Raw genomic sequence first — 13377 nt, 5'->3', positions numbered from 1 at the left:
AGGGAGCTGTCATCATGACTGCTTAGTCAGGAGGTCACAGCCATGGGATCATGGAACTCAGAGCTGAAAGGAGCCACTGCATGTTCCAGTTGGCCATAACCTAGACCTTGCCTGTGCACTCTCTTCATTCCCTGCCATCTCATCTTCACCCTAATTTTATGAGAGAAGTGGTATTTTTAGGACCAATTTAAAAATGAGAAAAACAGAGAGTACATGGAAGTAAAACGTGCTCTTTTGCAGAGCAACTAAACAGTTGAGTTGGGATTCAATCAATCCCGTGCAGTTTAGCACGAGATCCCAAACTCTTCATCCCAGGCCTTTTCAGGTTCATGAGTGATGCCTCCATATCTTGTCCTCATTTTATGGGTGAGGGCCCAAGCCTGCTCCAGGCTGCCCTTATCCTGACCACTTGATTCCCACTCTTAACACCACCACCCTCCTGGGATCTGACTCCGAGCCGGAATCACTTCTCAAGGCGTCCTCTCTTTCTCTCAACTGAAAAGCCACCAAGGCCTGACACCACTAACTCTCTGACCACCCTACCAGGTGTCTCACCTGGGTTCTTTTCACTAATACCAGCCCTAAATTCATTTCCTTCCAGCATAACTCAGGTCACTATCACTCACCAACCTTCAGTGGCTCTGTGGTGTCCTCTGAATAGGCCTAAACTGAAGTCCATGATCTGATACCAACTAGCTGACCTCCCTATATTTTCTGCTCCAATGAAAAGGAATATGTATTCAACCCCAGACAGCCATGGGATTCATGGTTCCGAGGGTAGACCCAAAAGGAGCTCCTGCTGGAGGCTGCAGGTCAGAGGCTTAGAGCAGATTCTCCTCTAGGAGGTCTGAGCAGGACCCCTGCCATGTCTCAAGACCAGCACTGTGCCACACACTCCTTCATATTTGAACACTGGCTTTTACCTTTGCCTTCATGTACCCCATGTTCTGCCACCCTTGGCATCATTAGTTGAATATGCTTCAACTTCCCCACTGCAGCCCACTGAGGTAGATGCTGTTGGTGACCCACCTATACCCCTTCCTCCTGTACCCCAGCCTGACCTCAACTGCAGCCCCTTTATTTTCCTGCCTGAGGGTGTCTCACACCCATTGCCCCATGACTGCAGGGCAGCTCCCAACGCTGATAATAGAGCTAATATTATATATTATATAATAGATAAGAGCTGGTGGATAAATATGCAGATCCCATATATAAAAACACATCCAAAAGCAGTAAAGAGAGATTTTAGGGTATTATCTCCCTATTTTTGCAATAAGGCCAACTCTGTGACCACAAGGTCTGCAAGTCTGCCCAGGGTCTGGCAGAGTTCCTTTATAGAGCAGCAGAGACAACTAGAAAGAGCCCAGGGTAGGGAAGTAGGATATAGGATGGTGAGATGGTCTCAATGTTTACTCAGGCCAGCTTGTTTCGGGGGATGGATGGCACTTAAAGAGAGTCCATGTGCTCTTTCAGGCTGAGAGAGGCCCAAAACCAGAGCCTTGAAGAAAGGAAAATCAAGATTTGGTTAAGTTACGTCTTGTTCTAATCAGCAGTGGGGACATGATGTGCAATTCAGCTAATCATTTATGAAGCAAAGAAAGGAATTTGGAGGGTCTGTGTCTCAAGTAAAGGGAGAGGCACAAGTGTGACTCTCATCCAGGTCTCATGGGTAAAGGGATTCTTTGCAGTGAGTTCTTATCCAGAACACAAAAAGGGGCCCATGACAGGGGCATTTTCATCTCCCTTGAATGTGAGACCATCTGGCTATTTTCCCCTCACCTGTCTGAGCCACTCTCCGTGCTGACTGCCCTCCCTTTCCTGCTCCTTGGCTGCTGGTCCTGGAATCACCTCCAGAGAAACCAGTCCCACTAGAATCTCTGCCTCAGGGCCAGAAGAATCCAAACTGGGACAATCACTAAATCAGAGATCTCAGTCTTCAAGGACTACATGACCCAGAAAAGCTGAGAGAAAAGATCAGGTAGGGGCTGGGCAGAGCTGGGGACTCCTGTGTTGTCCAGGGAGCGGGCACCATCTCCCTCCCTGTTGTTCCCTGAGGCCAGTGCAGAACCAGCTAGATACAACTGTGGTTTTTCTTCTTCTTTTAATTAATGTATTGGTACATTTAAGGTATACAATTAATGACATTCATCATTAGAAATTAGCACCTTTACATAAACCATCTTAGTTCTTGTTTTTTTCCCATTCCTCTGCCCTCCCTTCAACCCTTTCACCCCTCCCTACATACAGAGACTTTGTTTCCATTTTTTCTTTTTCTCATATTAATTCCATTCTCTTCTTTCATTTTTCAAATGAAGCAAGGAGTCCACAATTATGATTAGAGTCAGCTAATTCTTAAAGGTTTGCAAGTAATCAATATTTCTTTCAATACTGTAAGAACCAAACAATACCCTGGAGACACATTCTGACTGGGGCCTGTAGGTCACTTCCTTTGGCATCTTAAGCCCCTCTTTGAGCTACCTTGGCATATTAATTTGCATACAGCCATTATCATTTGCTTGAAGTTAAGAAGTTGGGAGTTTGGCTCTATTTTAAACTAGTCAGTGAAAGGCAGGAATGAAATCCTGGACTATCAGCGTCCCATGGAAGCTTTTTCCCTCACATCACCACTGACTTAAGAAGAAATTAAACACAGTTCTCTCCATTATTGTTAGTTTTCTTAGGGTTGATAATGAGGCTATAATTATCTAGGAAAATAGCCTATTTCTAGATTTGGGGGTTTTGTGGGGTTTTTTAAGGTGTCTACTAAAGAGTGTTAGCTCAGTGGTTCTGCCACCTACCTCACAAGCACACAGTCCCAAGTTGGATCCCCAGTATCAAAAACAAAAAAAGATGCTGATTAAAACTTAGAGGTAATAATATACATTTCTACATAACTTTTTAAGTGCTAGAGCAAATATGATAGTTAAATCTAGACGATGAAATGTGGGTGGTCTCTAGTATATTGTTTACTTTTCTGTGTGTTCACAATTTTGTCATAATACAAAATGGAGGATTGGGAAGATGTCTTATAAAAAAAAGAGGTTCCCAAGTTCAGGACTGATGAGATTGCCCCCTCCTCCATCTCCACCCCTCACCTTAGCCTGGTAGTTCGCTCTGCCTGCAGGGACTCCCTGACTAGGAAGGAAGTTGCTGGCTTTTCTGTCCTCTGGCCACCTGGTTTTTCATGTGGCGAGACATTTTCTCTCTGCGCTTTTCTAGATACAGACAGCTGTGAGCGATGGATGAGTTGCAAAAGCGAATTCCTAAAGAAGTACATGCACAAGGTGATCAACGACCTGCCCAGCTGCCCCTGCTCCTACCCCACCGAGGTGGCCTACAGCACAGCAGACATCTTTGACCACATCAAGCACAAGGACTTCCGCTGGAAGGACGCCAGCGGGCCCAAAGAAAAGCTGGAGATCTACAAACCCACAGCACGATACTGCATCCGGTCCATGCTGTCCCTGGAGAGCACCACGCTGGCTGCCCAGCACTGCTGTTATGGCGACAACATGCAGCTCATCACCCGGGGCAAAGGGGCGGGGACACCCAACCTCATCAGCACCGAGTTCTCTGCTGAGCTGCACTACAAGGTGGATGTGCTGCCCTGGATCATCTGCAAGGGCGACTGGAGCAGGTACAATGAGGCACGGCCGCCCAACAACGGGCAGAAGTGCACTGAGAGCCCCTCTGATGAGGACTACATCAAGCAGTTCCAGGAGGCCAGGGAGTACTGAAAGGATGTGAGGTGCACAGGCGCTATCTCTGGTTTTAGGGCACTGATCACCCAGGTCTTCCCATGTGTTTAAGTGTATATTTGTGTATACTACATGAGTTTTTATGAATTACACAAGGGGTGGGCACCAGGCCCGTGCACAACCACCATGGGAAGCCATCTTGATCATGCACAGACCTCCGTGTAGGCGGCCATGTGGGCAGGAGGCTGGGACACCACAGCAGACAGAAGAGGAACCTAGGAGCCTTGTGGGTGTGATCTGGTGTTTCCAGACATGGAAAGGAGGAAAGAGACTGAAGTTGTAAACATTATAAGTAGTTTTTATATATAACTTATTTAATACGAATGTGACTTAAGCTTAACCTTTTCTCTGGAGTTGTCATTGTAAAGCTATTTAATTGTTTCTGTGAGAATCAGACAGAGCGGGGCCTAGGGAAGTGGGAGAGAAAAGGAATTTTGCAATGGTTTCCTTACAAAGAAAATAGTGCAATGGAAGCATATCAAAATAAGAAAACACCCACCTTAAACCAAATGTTATGTAGTCGTACAGCACCTTGCTGGAGTCTCAGATTCCAAATTTCTCTTGCCTCAGACGGGGTATTTTTAGGGGAAAATCTGAGCCTAGGTTTAAAATAGGCTTTGAAATAAAAGATGAATGTTAGCATATCCTATGGTCTGCTAAAAGACCCCCCAGACAGTAGAATTTCTGCGCAAGTCTTAGTAGGTTCGGAAGATTGCAGGAAGTTCAGACAGAGAAAGAGCAGCACTTTTCCAGAGGAAAAAAGCAAAAGAAATGCAAAAAGAATATGATCTCATTTCATCTAACAATTTTTTTCCACTAGTCTACCCCCAGGAAATAAAGTATAAAAAAGGAAGGAGGGGAGCTGAAGTCTTGGAAATTCTAATTTTTTTATGTTTTAAGAAAGAAGAAAACTGCATTATTTTTATAAAGTATTTATTGAGTCACTGGGTGTTGTGCATCAGATGATCTGGTTCTATAGGGTGAAACTTAGGATAAATAGAATGGGTTCCTATGCAATATCCTACCTGCAAAACTCCAGGAAAAGAGAATATATAATAAAGTCATAATAAAATGTTTTACCTGCAGCCTTGATTTATGATACAAGTACCATAAATAGCCCTAGGTGGTAATGAAAGGCTCATTGATTGACAACACAGTGGTGGCTGGCGTTAAGTCAGCATCTTTGGCACCGATTATGTCTGTCCAGCCCCCAAGTGGCTGAAATCCATTGACACACATGTCTCTATTTGTCCACACAAAGCTAAGCAAACCAAACCAGAGCAAAGGCTGAAAACAGCTCAGATGAATAAAGCCACTTTCAAACAAAATTCTGCAGTTATAATTACAAGCAGAACTGCTTTATCATTCAAATTATTTCTTTTCTAGATAAGAAACCAAAGCTCAAAAAAAAAAATCACATTGGACCCATCTTTCATTTTCTAGCCTGATGTTCTTCCTACAAAAAGGGAAGTAGGGGCTGGGGATTTAGCTCAGTGGTTCCAGTGCCTGCCTTGTAAGCAGAAGGGCCCAAGTTCAATCCCCGGTATCAAAAAAAAAAAAAAAAAAAAGAAATTTTTGCTCTCTGTATATGCCTAACATCTTTGGTAATCTTGACCCAAACCTTAAGTTCTTTACATAAAACTCTTCTTATGAAAAAGCCCTTATCAGTCACAATGCATTGCCCTAAATATATTAGGATGTTTGTATTTAGGATCTTCATCTAATCATGGAATGAAGAGCCTTATTCAAATCTGAAGGAATGTTATGCAACTGAACTAACACAGAATCAATGGGTCCATGTATCAGGGAAGCAGATTTGGTTTCTGACAGTAGGAAGATAATTTTTTTCAAAGCAAATTGGCTAGCAATGGAATGCATTGGCTTTGATATGAGGAGTTCCCTCACAGGACATACACAGAAGCAGAAAATGTAGATGAGATGGATGGGAAGCTAGACTGCATACTAAGAGACGAAAACATTCCGCAGTGAGAGCCTCTGACAAATGTTCTAGTTAGAGTTGGAGGAACACCATTGAAAGGAAGTTCATAAGTGAGATAATGGTAAGTGACATAAAGACAGATTTTTGATCACACTCATGATGTTGAGATGATCACAGCGGCTTACCAAGAGTCTGATAAGTATGATCTTGGCCAAGTGATCCTCTTCTAAATGATGACCCAGGGTCCAGACTCCTTTTATCTGTCACTCTGCCATCATCAAGGTGTGACTCTCTAGGATGCCCTGGAGGTCATCTCTAGTACAGCCTGCTCCAAGGGTAAAGAGCAGGGAGAATAAATGCACAGTTTTAAGTCAGGCAGCAAAGACCTATACATCACTCCTCACTCTCTGTGGCTCTGCTATTTGTCACACCATTCCATAATGGTGACAAGCCACTTGGGAGTCCAGGAAGCAGAAATAGACTGCACAGCACTGCTAGTCTGTGCCCCAGAAGTGGGTCACAAGTACCTTGATCATACGTGGAAAGAAAGGAAGCAGAAGGGTCTCTGGGTGGATCCAAAGCAAGTGGTCAAAGGCAGAGATCCTTCTCACCTCTCCTGTGCTACATGCTATTTTATAGTGCTAAGCTGCAATACCTTTATTAGATTTTCATCAAATACCTAAACAAATACCTAAAAAAAGCAAACCAAAGGAGGAAAGGTTTATTCTGGCTCATGATTTCAGACATTTCATTCCATGGTCAGGAGACTCCATTGCTTTTAGATCTGTAGCAAGGCAGAAGCATCATGGTAGAAGGGCATGTTAGAGAAAATCTGCTCACCTCATGGCATCCAGGAAGCAGAGGAGGAAACAGCTAGAGCAGAAGGAGCTGGAGACAAGATACTCTTTAAAAGTGTGGACCCAGTAACTTAATTCCTCCAACTGGGCCCCACCTCCTAAAACTCCAGCTATAAACTCATCAATGGATCAATCAACTGATGAAGCCAGTGCCCTCAAGATCCAATCACCTCTGAATATTGCTGTCTTGTCCCATCAAGTCCACAGTACATGAATCTCTGGGGGACCCTTCAAATCAATAGCATAAACTCTATAAGTTTTAAAACACTTTAATTTTAGAATTAATTTCCTTGCGGACTATAGATAGATCAGTGCTAGTCCAAGGACCAGTTTCCTCAAGTCTCCCTAGTGACAGTGATCAAAACCTCAGGAGCATCAACTCTGTCTCGATATACACAGAGTTATGAAAAAGAGTTTGGGAGAAGAGGACAGGGCAAATTTCTTTCTTCGTAATCCATTTACAATTTCCAATGGAAAAATGTGCGAGTCATTACCATTATCACTGCACAATTTCAGACAAATTAAAGGCTTGCTTCAGTAATTACTACGTGGGCAAATGCAGAAACATATATCTGTGTGTACAGATCCTGCACACAGTAGTGCAAAGTAAGGCAGAAAGTTTACAGTCAGTTGCTTTTTTTTTTTTTTTTAACCATATGGGATTAGAAGACGGATATTTTCTAGGATCAGAAGGTAAGATTTACTGAAACAAATTTTTGGAACTAGCATCTCTTTGTTGAATTGTACCAAAAGAACAAACCTTAGATACAGATAATTTGTTTTTTAGATTTGCACTTAGAAATCTAGAAAGCCAAAATACAAAGACCAGTGCTTTGCCTGTAATGGCAAAAATAACATCATCCTTAGCCATTTTAGTGGTGGGGGACTTGGCAAGGGACTGGGTTGAGACACAGCTGCAATAGCAAAGCTAGGTAAGAATATTTATGACTTTGCTAATTTTCTATCTGTTCTGGGATTAATAAATGCACCCTTATAGATATTCATGATTGCCCTAAAAATGAAAAAAAAATTTAAATGGCACAGAAAAGTCTTTCATTCTTGAGGCATGTAGTTCATGGATGATTTTCAAAATGTCATGTTTGAATTGGGAAAGTAACATTTCTTGAATTAGCCAATTGCTTCAAGAATATGACTCAAAGGATATAAAAATTTCAACTCTTACTTTTTTAAAGGAAAGAAGAATTTTTTCTAGCAGTTAAGTTTATTTTTCACAAAAGTCATGCCTAAATCTTAGATTTGCCATGAGCGAGAACTGTGTAAATGAAATACACCTTTCATTCCTTAATGAAAGGGAATTTTAGCAAATTTTAATAAGCACTGCTTTAAATTTTTATATCACTAGACATGTACTTTCACTTTGTGTCGTGGTACCCTCCTGTTGCTCTCTACATTCAACTATTCTGGTGCTTTGCATTTTGGGGTTTCTTGGTTATTGTTTTTGTTTGTGTGGATTTTTTTCTTTTATCTTTGGAGCGCTTAGTAAATGGAGGAGAAAAGAAGGGAGTAGTAAAGAAAAAAGCCAAGGTCTCCCAGAATGGATTTCTCCTTGGGGAAGTGACTTATTACCTCTTCTATCATCAACACAAATAAAAGAACAGAGGGGAGGGAGGAGAGAGGGAGGGGAGACAGAGAGACAGAGAGACAGAGAGACAGAGACAGAGACAGAGAAACCCAAGAAGCCTTCACATCTTCCCCATAGGGTTATGGTAAAGACCTCCAAGAAGGGATTTTCAAAGGCCTGAAGTCTCAGAGCCACTTTGTGACGGATTTCTTCAATCCAAACAAAGCACTGAGTTCTGATCTGGTTGCCATGGAGGGCAGGACATTCTGTCAAGAATATTTCAGTGTCCTCATCTAGGACCCTGGAGATCAGAGACACCTGCACTGTGTCTCAGGAAAAAGCACACCACTGAGCCCCTCTTGAGCACTCTCTCCTGGGATTAAAGAAAGGGGAGGCAACGTGGCAGATAAAGGCTGCTTCACATCACTCTCCTGTAGCAAACCTAGAAAACTGGATGTTGACATAAAACTGGCAGGTCCACTTTCTGTTCCACTCCTGCCTGCTGTTTCTACACCACCCCATGCAATCACCTTCCCCACAACTCCTCCAGTTGCTGCACAACTGACCTTCCCATAATCAACTGGCCATTCTTTGGGCCAATTTTTTAAAATACTCTTTCAGTACTGTATTAAATAAACTTACATTCAGAAAAGTGTACACAGTGCGAGCTTAGTGAATTTTTACAGAGTGAACACACCCATGTAACTAATAGCCCTAAGCAAGGTTGAGAAATAGAACATAAGTCTATGAGTGAGCACTCTGGGATAGGCTGACAAAAATGGTCTAGATCTTGTGTAGCTGAATTATCAAAACTCACTGAACTATATTCTTTTTAAAAATGAATTTCTTATTATTTATTTTACCTCAACACAAGATAAATAAAAGGTACTTAGCGACGTTCTTGTTTTACCTTCTAGTGAGGACCTACTTCTTACCAAAATATCCAGTATCATGACTTCTATAATAGGTTGGTTTTGCCTGGTTTTGAACTTCAGGTAAGTAGAATTGTGCAGCATAGGCTCCTTAATATAGAATTCTTCATTTAATCTAGTATTGCTGAGATTCTCCCATATTGCTGTTTGCAGCTACAGATCATACATCCTTGTCACTGCCTGGAATCCAGAGTGTGATATACATCTTATTGATCATTTCCACTACAGAGGGGTGTCTGCATGGCATCTGCTTTGGGACTTTTAAAAATAGTGAACACCCCAGGCTCTGTCTTGGGTGCTTATATACATGTTTCTATTGACAGTGGAATTAGTATGTCATGGGGCACACACAGCTTAAGTATATTTTGCTCTTTCAAAAGTGCCTGTACTGGATGACACTATCAGGTTCCAGATCCAATTTTCAATCTATCTTGATTCTAACGACTTCACAAAGTCTTCCTTAACAATTTTGCTCTTTGGTCCCTTCATGTTTTATGTTTTGGTCAGCATACGTGTACTGAGCACTGACTGCATGCCTGTAAATATTCATTGTGCTGGGCATTGGGTACACAAAAAGGATCAGATAGGAACACTGTCAACAATAAATGGCCCAGGAGGGTAACAGTAATACAGATGTCACTCTGATGATTATAATACAGTGTGACCATGCTTTGGAACTAGATGAGTGTGCAATTAATTATGACATTTATAATTAATAAAGAAGAGTTGAAATCTTTTTAGGAAACAAGTCTAATAGCATTATGTCCAAGCAAAGTGGTTAGAATGTAAAAATTCTTACTACTCCTGCTTCTGGTGACATAAGTTGGAGAATTACGTGACTATGGCTAGTAAAGTTGAATCTTTCATATAGCAGTGAGGCAGAAGATTAGGGTGTAGCCTACTGGCTGGGCAAGTGTACATGATCTGTCAATCACAGAAATCCTGGACATATGCAGAAAAAGTTACAAACCCTGCACCTGGGACCAATCAAAAGCAGGTTTTTGATTGGATGACCTAGATGTGACATCCACCTGAGGAGTAGGAGATACAAAAGTTGGCGACCATTAAGCTGGTGGCTACTGTAAGCTTTGTTGGTGTTCACCTCTCACTCTGTAGAGCAAACTTCATTTCCTACCATTAATACCTTTGATAAATGTAAAACCTCACTACCTTTTTCACTTGCCTTGACCAATTATTTGTTAAGAATAGCAAGAACCTAGACAGCATCTCTAGAAACAGCAGCCCACAAACCCTAAATGTGGTAACAGCAGGATTTCTGAATTTTACTCCTGAGGGCCTTCCTGCACTCCATATTATCAAAAAGTGAAAACAACTTGACCACCAAAAGAATAAGTACAAACTTATATTAATAAGATGAAATGCTTCCAACCATCAAAATAACTGATCTAGAGTTATGGCTCTTCTCATAGGTATGTCTTAAAAATATAATATCTAAAAAGTAAATCACAAATTAGTATGTTACATCCTCCCCAGTTCCATCCACTGAACTCCTAATCCCTCATTAAAGGGATTCCAGAAATCTCTCTTGCCTTCTTTCTATCATGTAAAGGCATAATAAGGAAACAAGAGTCGGCAGTCCAGAATAAAGCACTTATCAGGACACACTATGCTCTGTCCTTGTCCCAGATTCCCAGTCTCTTCAACTTTGAGAAATAAATTTTTTATAAATCACCATTGTATGGTAATTCATTTTAGCAGTCTGAACTAAGATGATGTGTAAAGTATTATACAATTTCGATAACTGTAAAACACAATATATATGAATACATTATCTCTTAAATCTATATAACAACACTAAATTTTTGCATTAAACAAAGTAGTTTAAAAACTCATAAAATAAGACTATATTACCTGATAACTAACATATACAGCAAAACAGTAAATGATGTCTGAGAAAGCTGATTGCCCTATTACAGTGGTCCATGCATGCCCATTTTTATAGCAACACAACTTATAATAGCTAAATTTTGGAAGTGATCTATATGTCCATCAACAGATGAATGAATAAAGAAAGTGTTGCCTTTATACGCAATGGAGTATTACTGTACCATAAAGAAAGATAAATATGAGGCATTTATAGGAAAATGGATATACCTTGAGACCATAATATTAAGTGAAACAAATCAGACACACACACTTAAACATGACATGGCTTTTCTATATGAGAAAGCCAAAATATAAATAATTTAAAGAGCAAAATAGGAGATATATAATAGGAAACAGGGACATAGAGCTTTTGCAAATGGGACAGGGACCTAAAGATGAAGGGAGAAGGAAGGGAGAGGAGAGGAAGGGAAGGGGAAATAAAATAAGTTAAGATGTGTTACATAAATGTACCAATTTCTCATGATGAACATGATTATTATGTACTGAAAACATGTGCTAATGAAAAAAGATACTACTGGGAATGGTTGACAGTGAGTAAGTGGAGGAAGGACATTAAAGGTAAATAGTTCATTTCTTTAAAAAAAAAAAAGGAGAAAAACCTAATTGAATAAAAGACAAAAAAACATATGATCCAGGATACAAAATCAAGACGCAAACATCAGTAGCTTTCCTATATACCGATAATGAAGTCACTATGAAAAGAAAATCAGGAAAGCAATTCATTCACAATAGCTTCTTTTAAAATATCAGCAATTAACCTAACCAAGAAACTGAAAGACCTCTATTATAAAAACTATAGAACAATGAATAAAGAGGTGGAAAAGGTCACTAAAAAATGAAAATATTTTCATTATTCATTGGTTAGCAGAATTAATATTGTTAAAATGGCCACATTACCAAAGCACTCTACAGATTTAATGCCAACCCAATTAAATACCAATGGCATTCTTCACAAAACTAGAAAAAAAAAACCTAAAATTCAGATAAAGTCACAAAAGACCAAAATAGTAACAGAATTCCTGAGCTAAAAGAGTGATGTTGGAGGCAGCACAATAGCTAGTCTCAAATTATACTACCAAACTGTGATAACAAAAACAATATAATACCGGCACAAAAACAGACATGCAGACAAAAGGAATAGAACAAAAAAACACCAGAACCCCAGGCATCTGATTTTGGACAAAGGGACCAAAACCTACCCTGGAGGAAAGACAGCCTCTTTAAGAGTGCTGGAGAAACTGGATATCCATATGCAGTGATTAAAGGTACATCCCTATACTAAAATAAAATCTAAATGGATCAAAGATCTAAATATAAGAAACTTTGATACTGTTGGAAGCCATAGGCATAGACAAAGAAAGACTTCTTGAATAGGACACCAGTAGAACAGGAAATAATTCAACAAATTCACCAAATGGAACCATGCCAAATTAAAAAAACAAACTTTTGCATAGCAAAAGAACCAATTAACATGGTGAACAGACAATGCAGAATAGGAGAAAATCTTTGCTAGCTACTCTTCTCATAGAGCATTGAGATCTAGTATATATAAATAATTGAAGAAAATTAACACCAAAAAAAAAAAAAAAACACCCAAATAGCCCAATCAATAAATGGTCAAAGCAACTAAAGAGACTTCTTAAAATAAGTCAAAAGACCAATAAGTATATGGAAAAAATGTTCAACATCTTTATCCATTAAGGAAATACAAATCAAAACCACACTGAGATTCCATCTCACCCGTCAGAATGGCTGTCGTCAAGAAGTCAAAAAACAATGAATGCTGGAGATGATGCAGGGATGAAAATGGACAACTCTACACTGCTGGTGGAAATGTAAACTAGTACAACCACTATAGAAATCAGTATGGAGATTTCCTCAAAAACTAGAAATAGATATACTGAATGACCCAGCTATACTCTTTGGTATATTCTCAAGAGAATTAAAGACAGTATGCTACAGTGATACATGTACAGCCATATTTACAGTGGCACAATTCATAATACCTAAGCCACAGAAAAGCCTAGCTGCCCATTGACCAATGAATGGACAAATAAAACATAGTATAGATATCCAATGATGTATAATTCAGCCACAAAGACAAACAAAATCATGACATTTACAGGAAAATTGGTAGAGATGAAGATTACCATGTTAAGTAAAATATGCCAGTCTCAGAAAGTTAAATATCATGTGTTCTTTTACATGAGCAACAAAGGAAAAAAGAAAGAGAGAGAAAGAAGGGAAGGGAAGGGAGAAAAGACAGAGAGAGGGAGAGAGAAAGAAAGAGGAGAAAAAGAAAGGAAGAGGAGATGAACTAGAAGGTAGGCTTCTAAGATAGGGAAGGTGATCAAGAAAAAGAAGAGGAAAGGAACATAGGGTAAATAGGGCTGAAAATAAT

The 13377-nt window shown here is 40.0% G+C and overlaps 1 protein-coding gene across 1 annotated transcript in view; it reads left to right on the top strand.

Annotated features, from left to right (window-relative positions):
* Positions 1-7616, top strand: part of Ism1 (isthmin 1) — an 82111-nt gene extending 74495 nt beyond the window's left edge. The window contains exon 9 of the mRNA XM_010634214.2: positions 3220-7616. Within this exon, the coding sequence (XP_010632516.2) occupies positions 3220-3737 (518 nt within the window). The 3' untranslated portion in view covers positions 3738-7616. The remainder of the gene's footprint in view (positions 1-3219) is intronic.
* Positions 7617-13377: the final 5761 nt, after the last annotated feature.

This window comes from Fukomys damarensis, unplaced genomic scaffold (assembly GCF_012274545.1).
Source record: "Fukomys damarensis isolate Sample0158 unplaced genomic scaffold, DMR_v1.0_HiC HiC_scaffold_7, whole genome shotgun sequence".
Lineage (NCBI taxonomy): Eukaryota > Metazoa > Chordata > Mammalia > Rodentia > Bathyergidae > Fukomys > Fukomys damarensis.
This window is presented reverse-complemented; position numbering and strand designations above follow the sequence as displayed.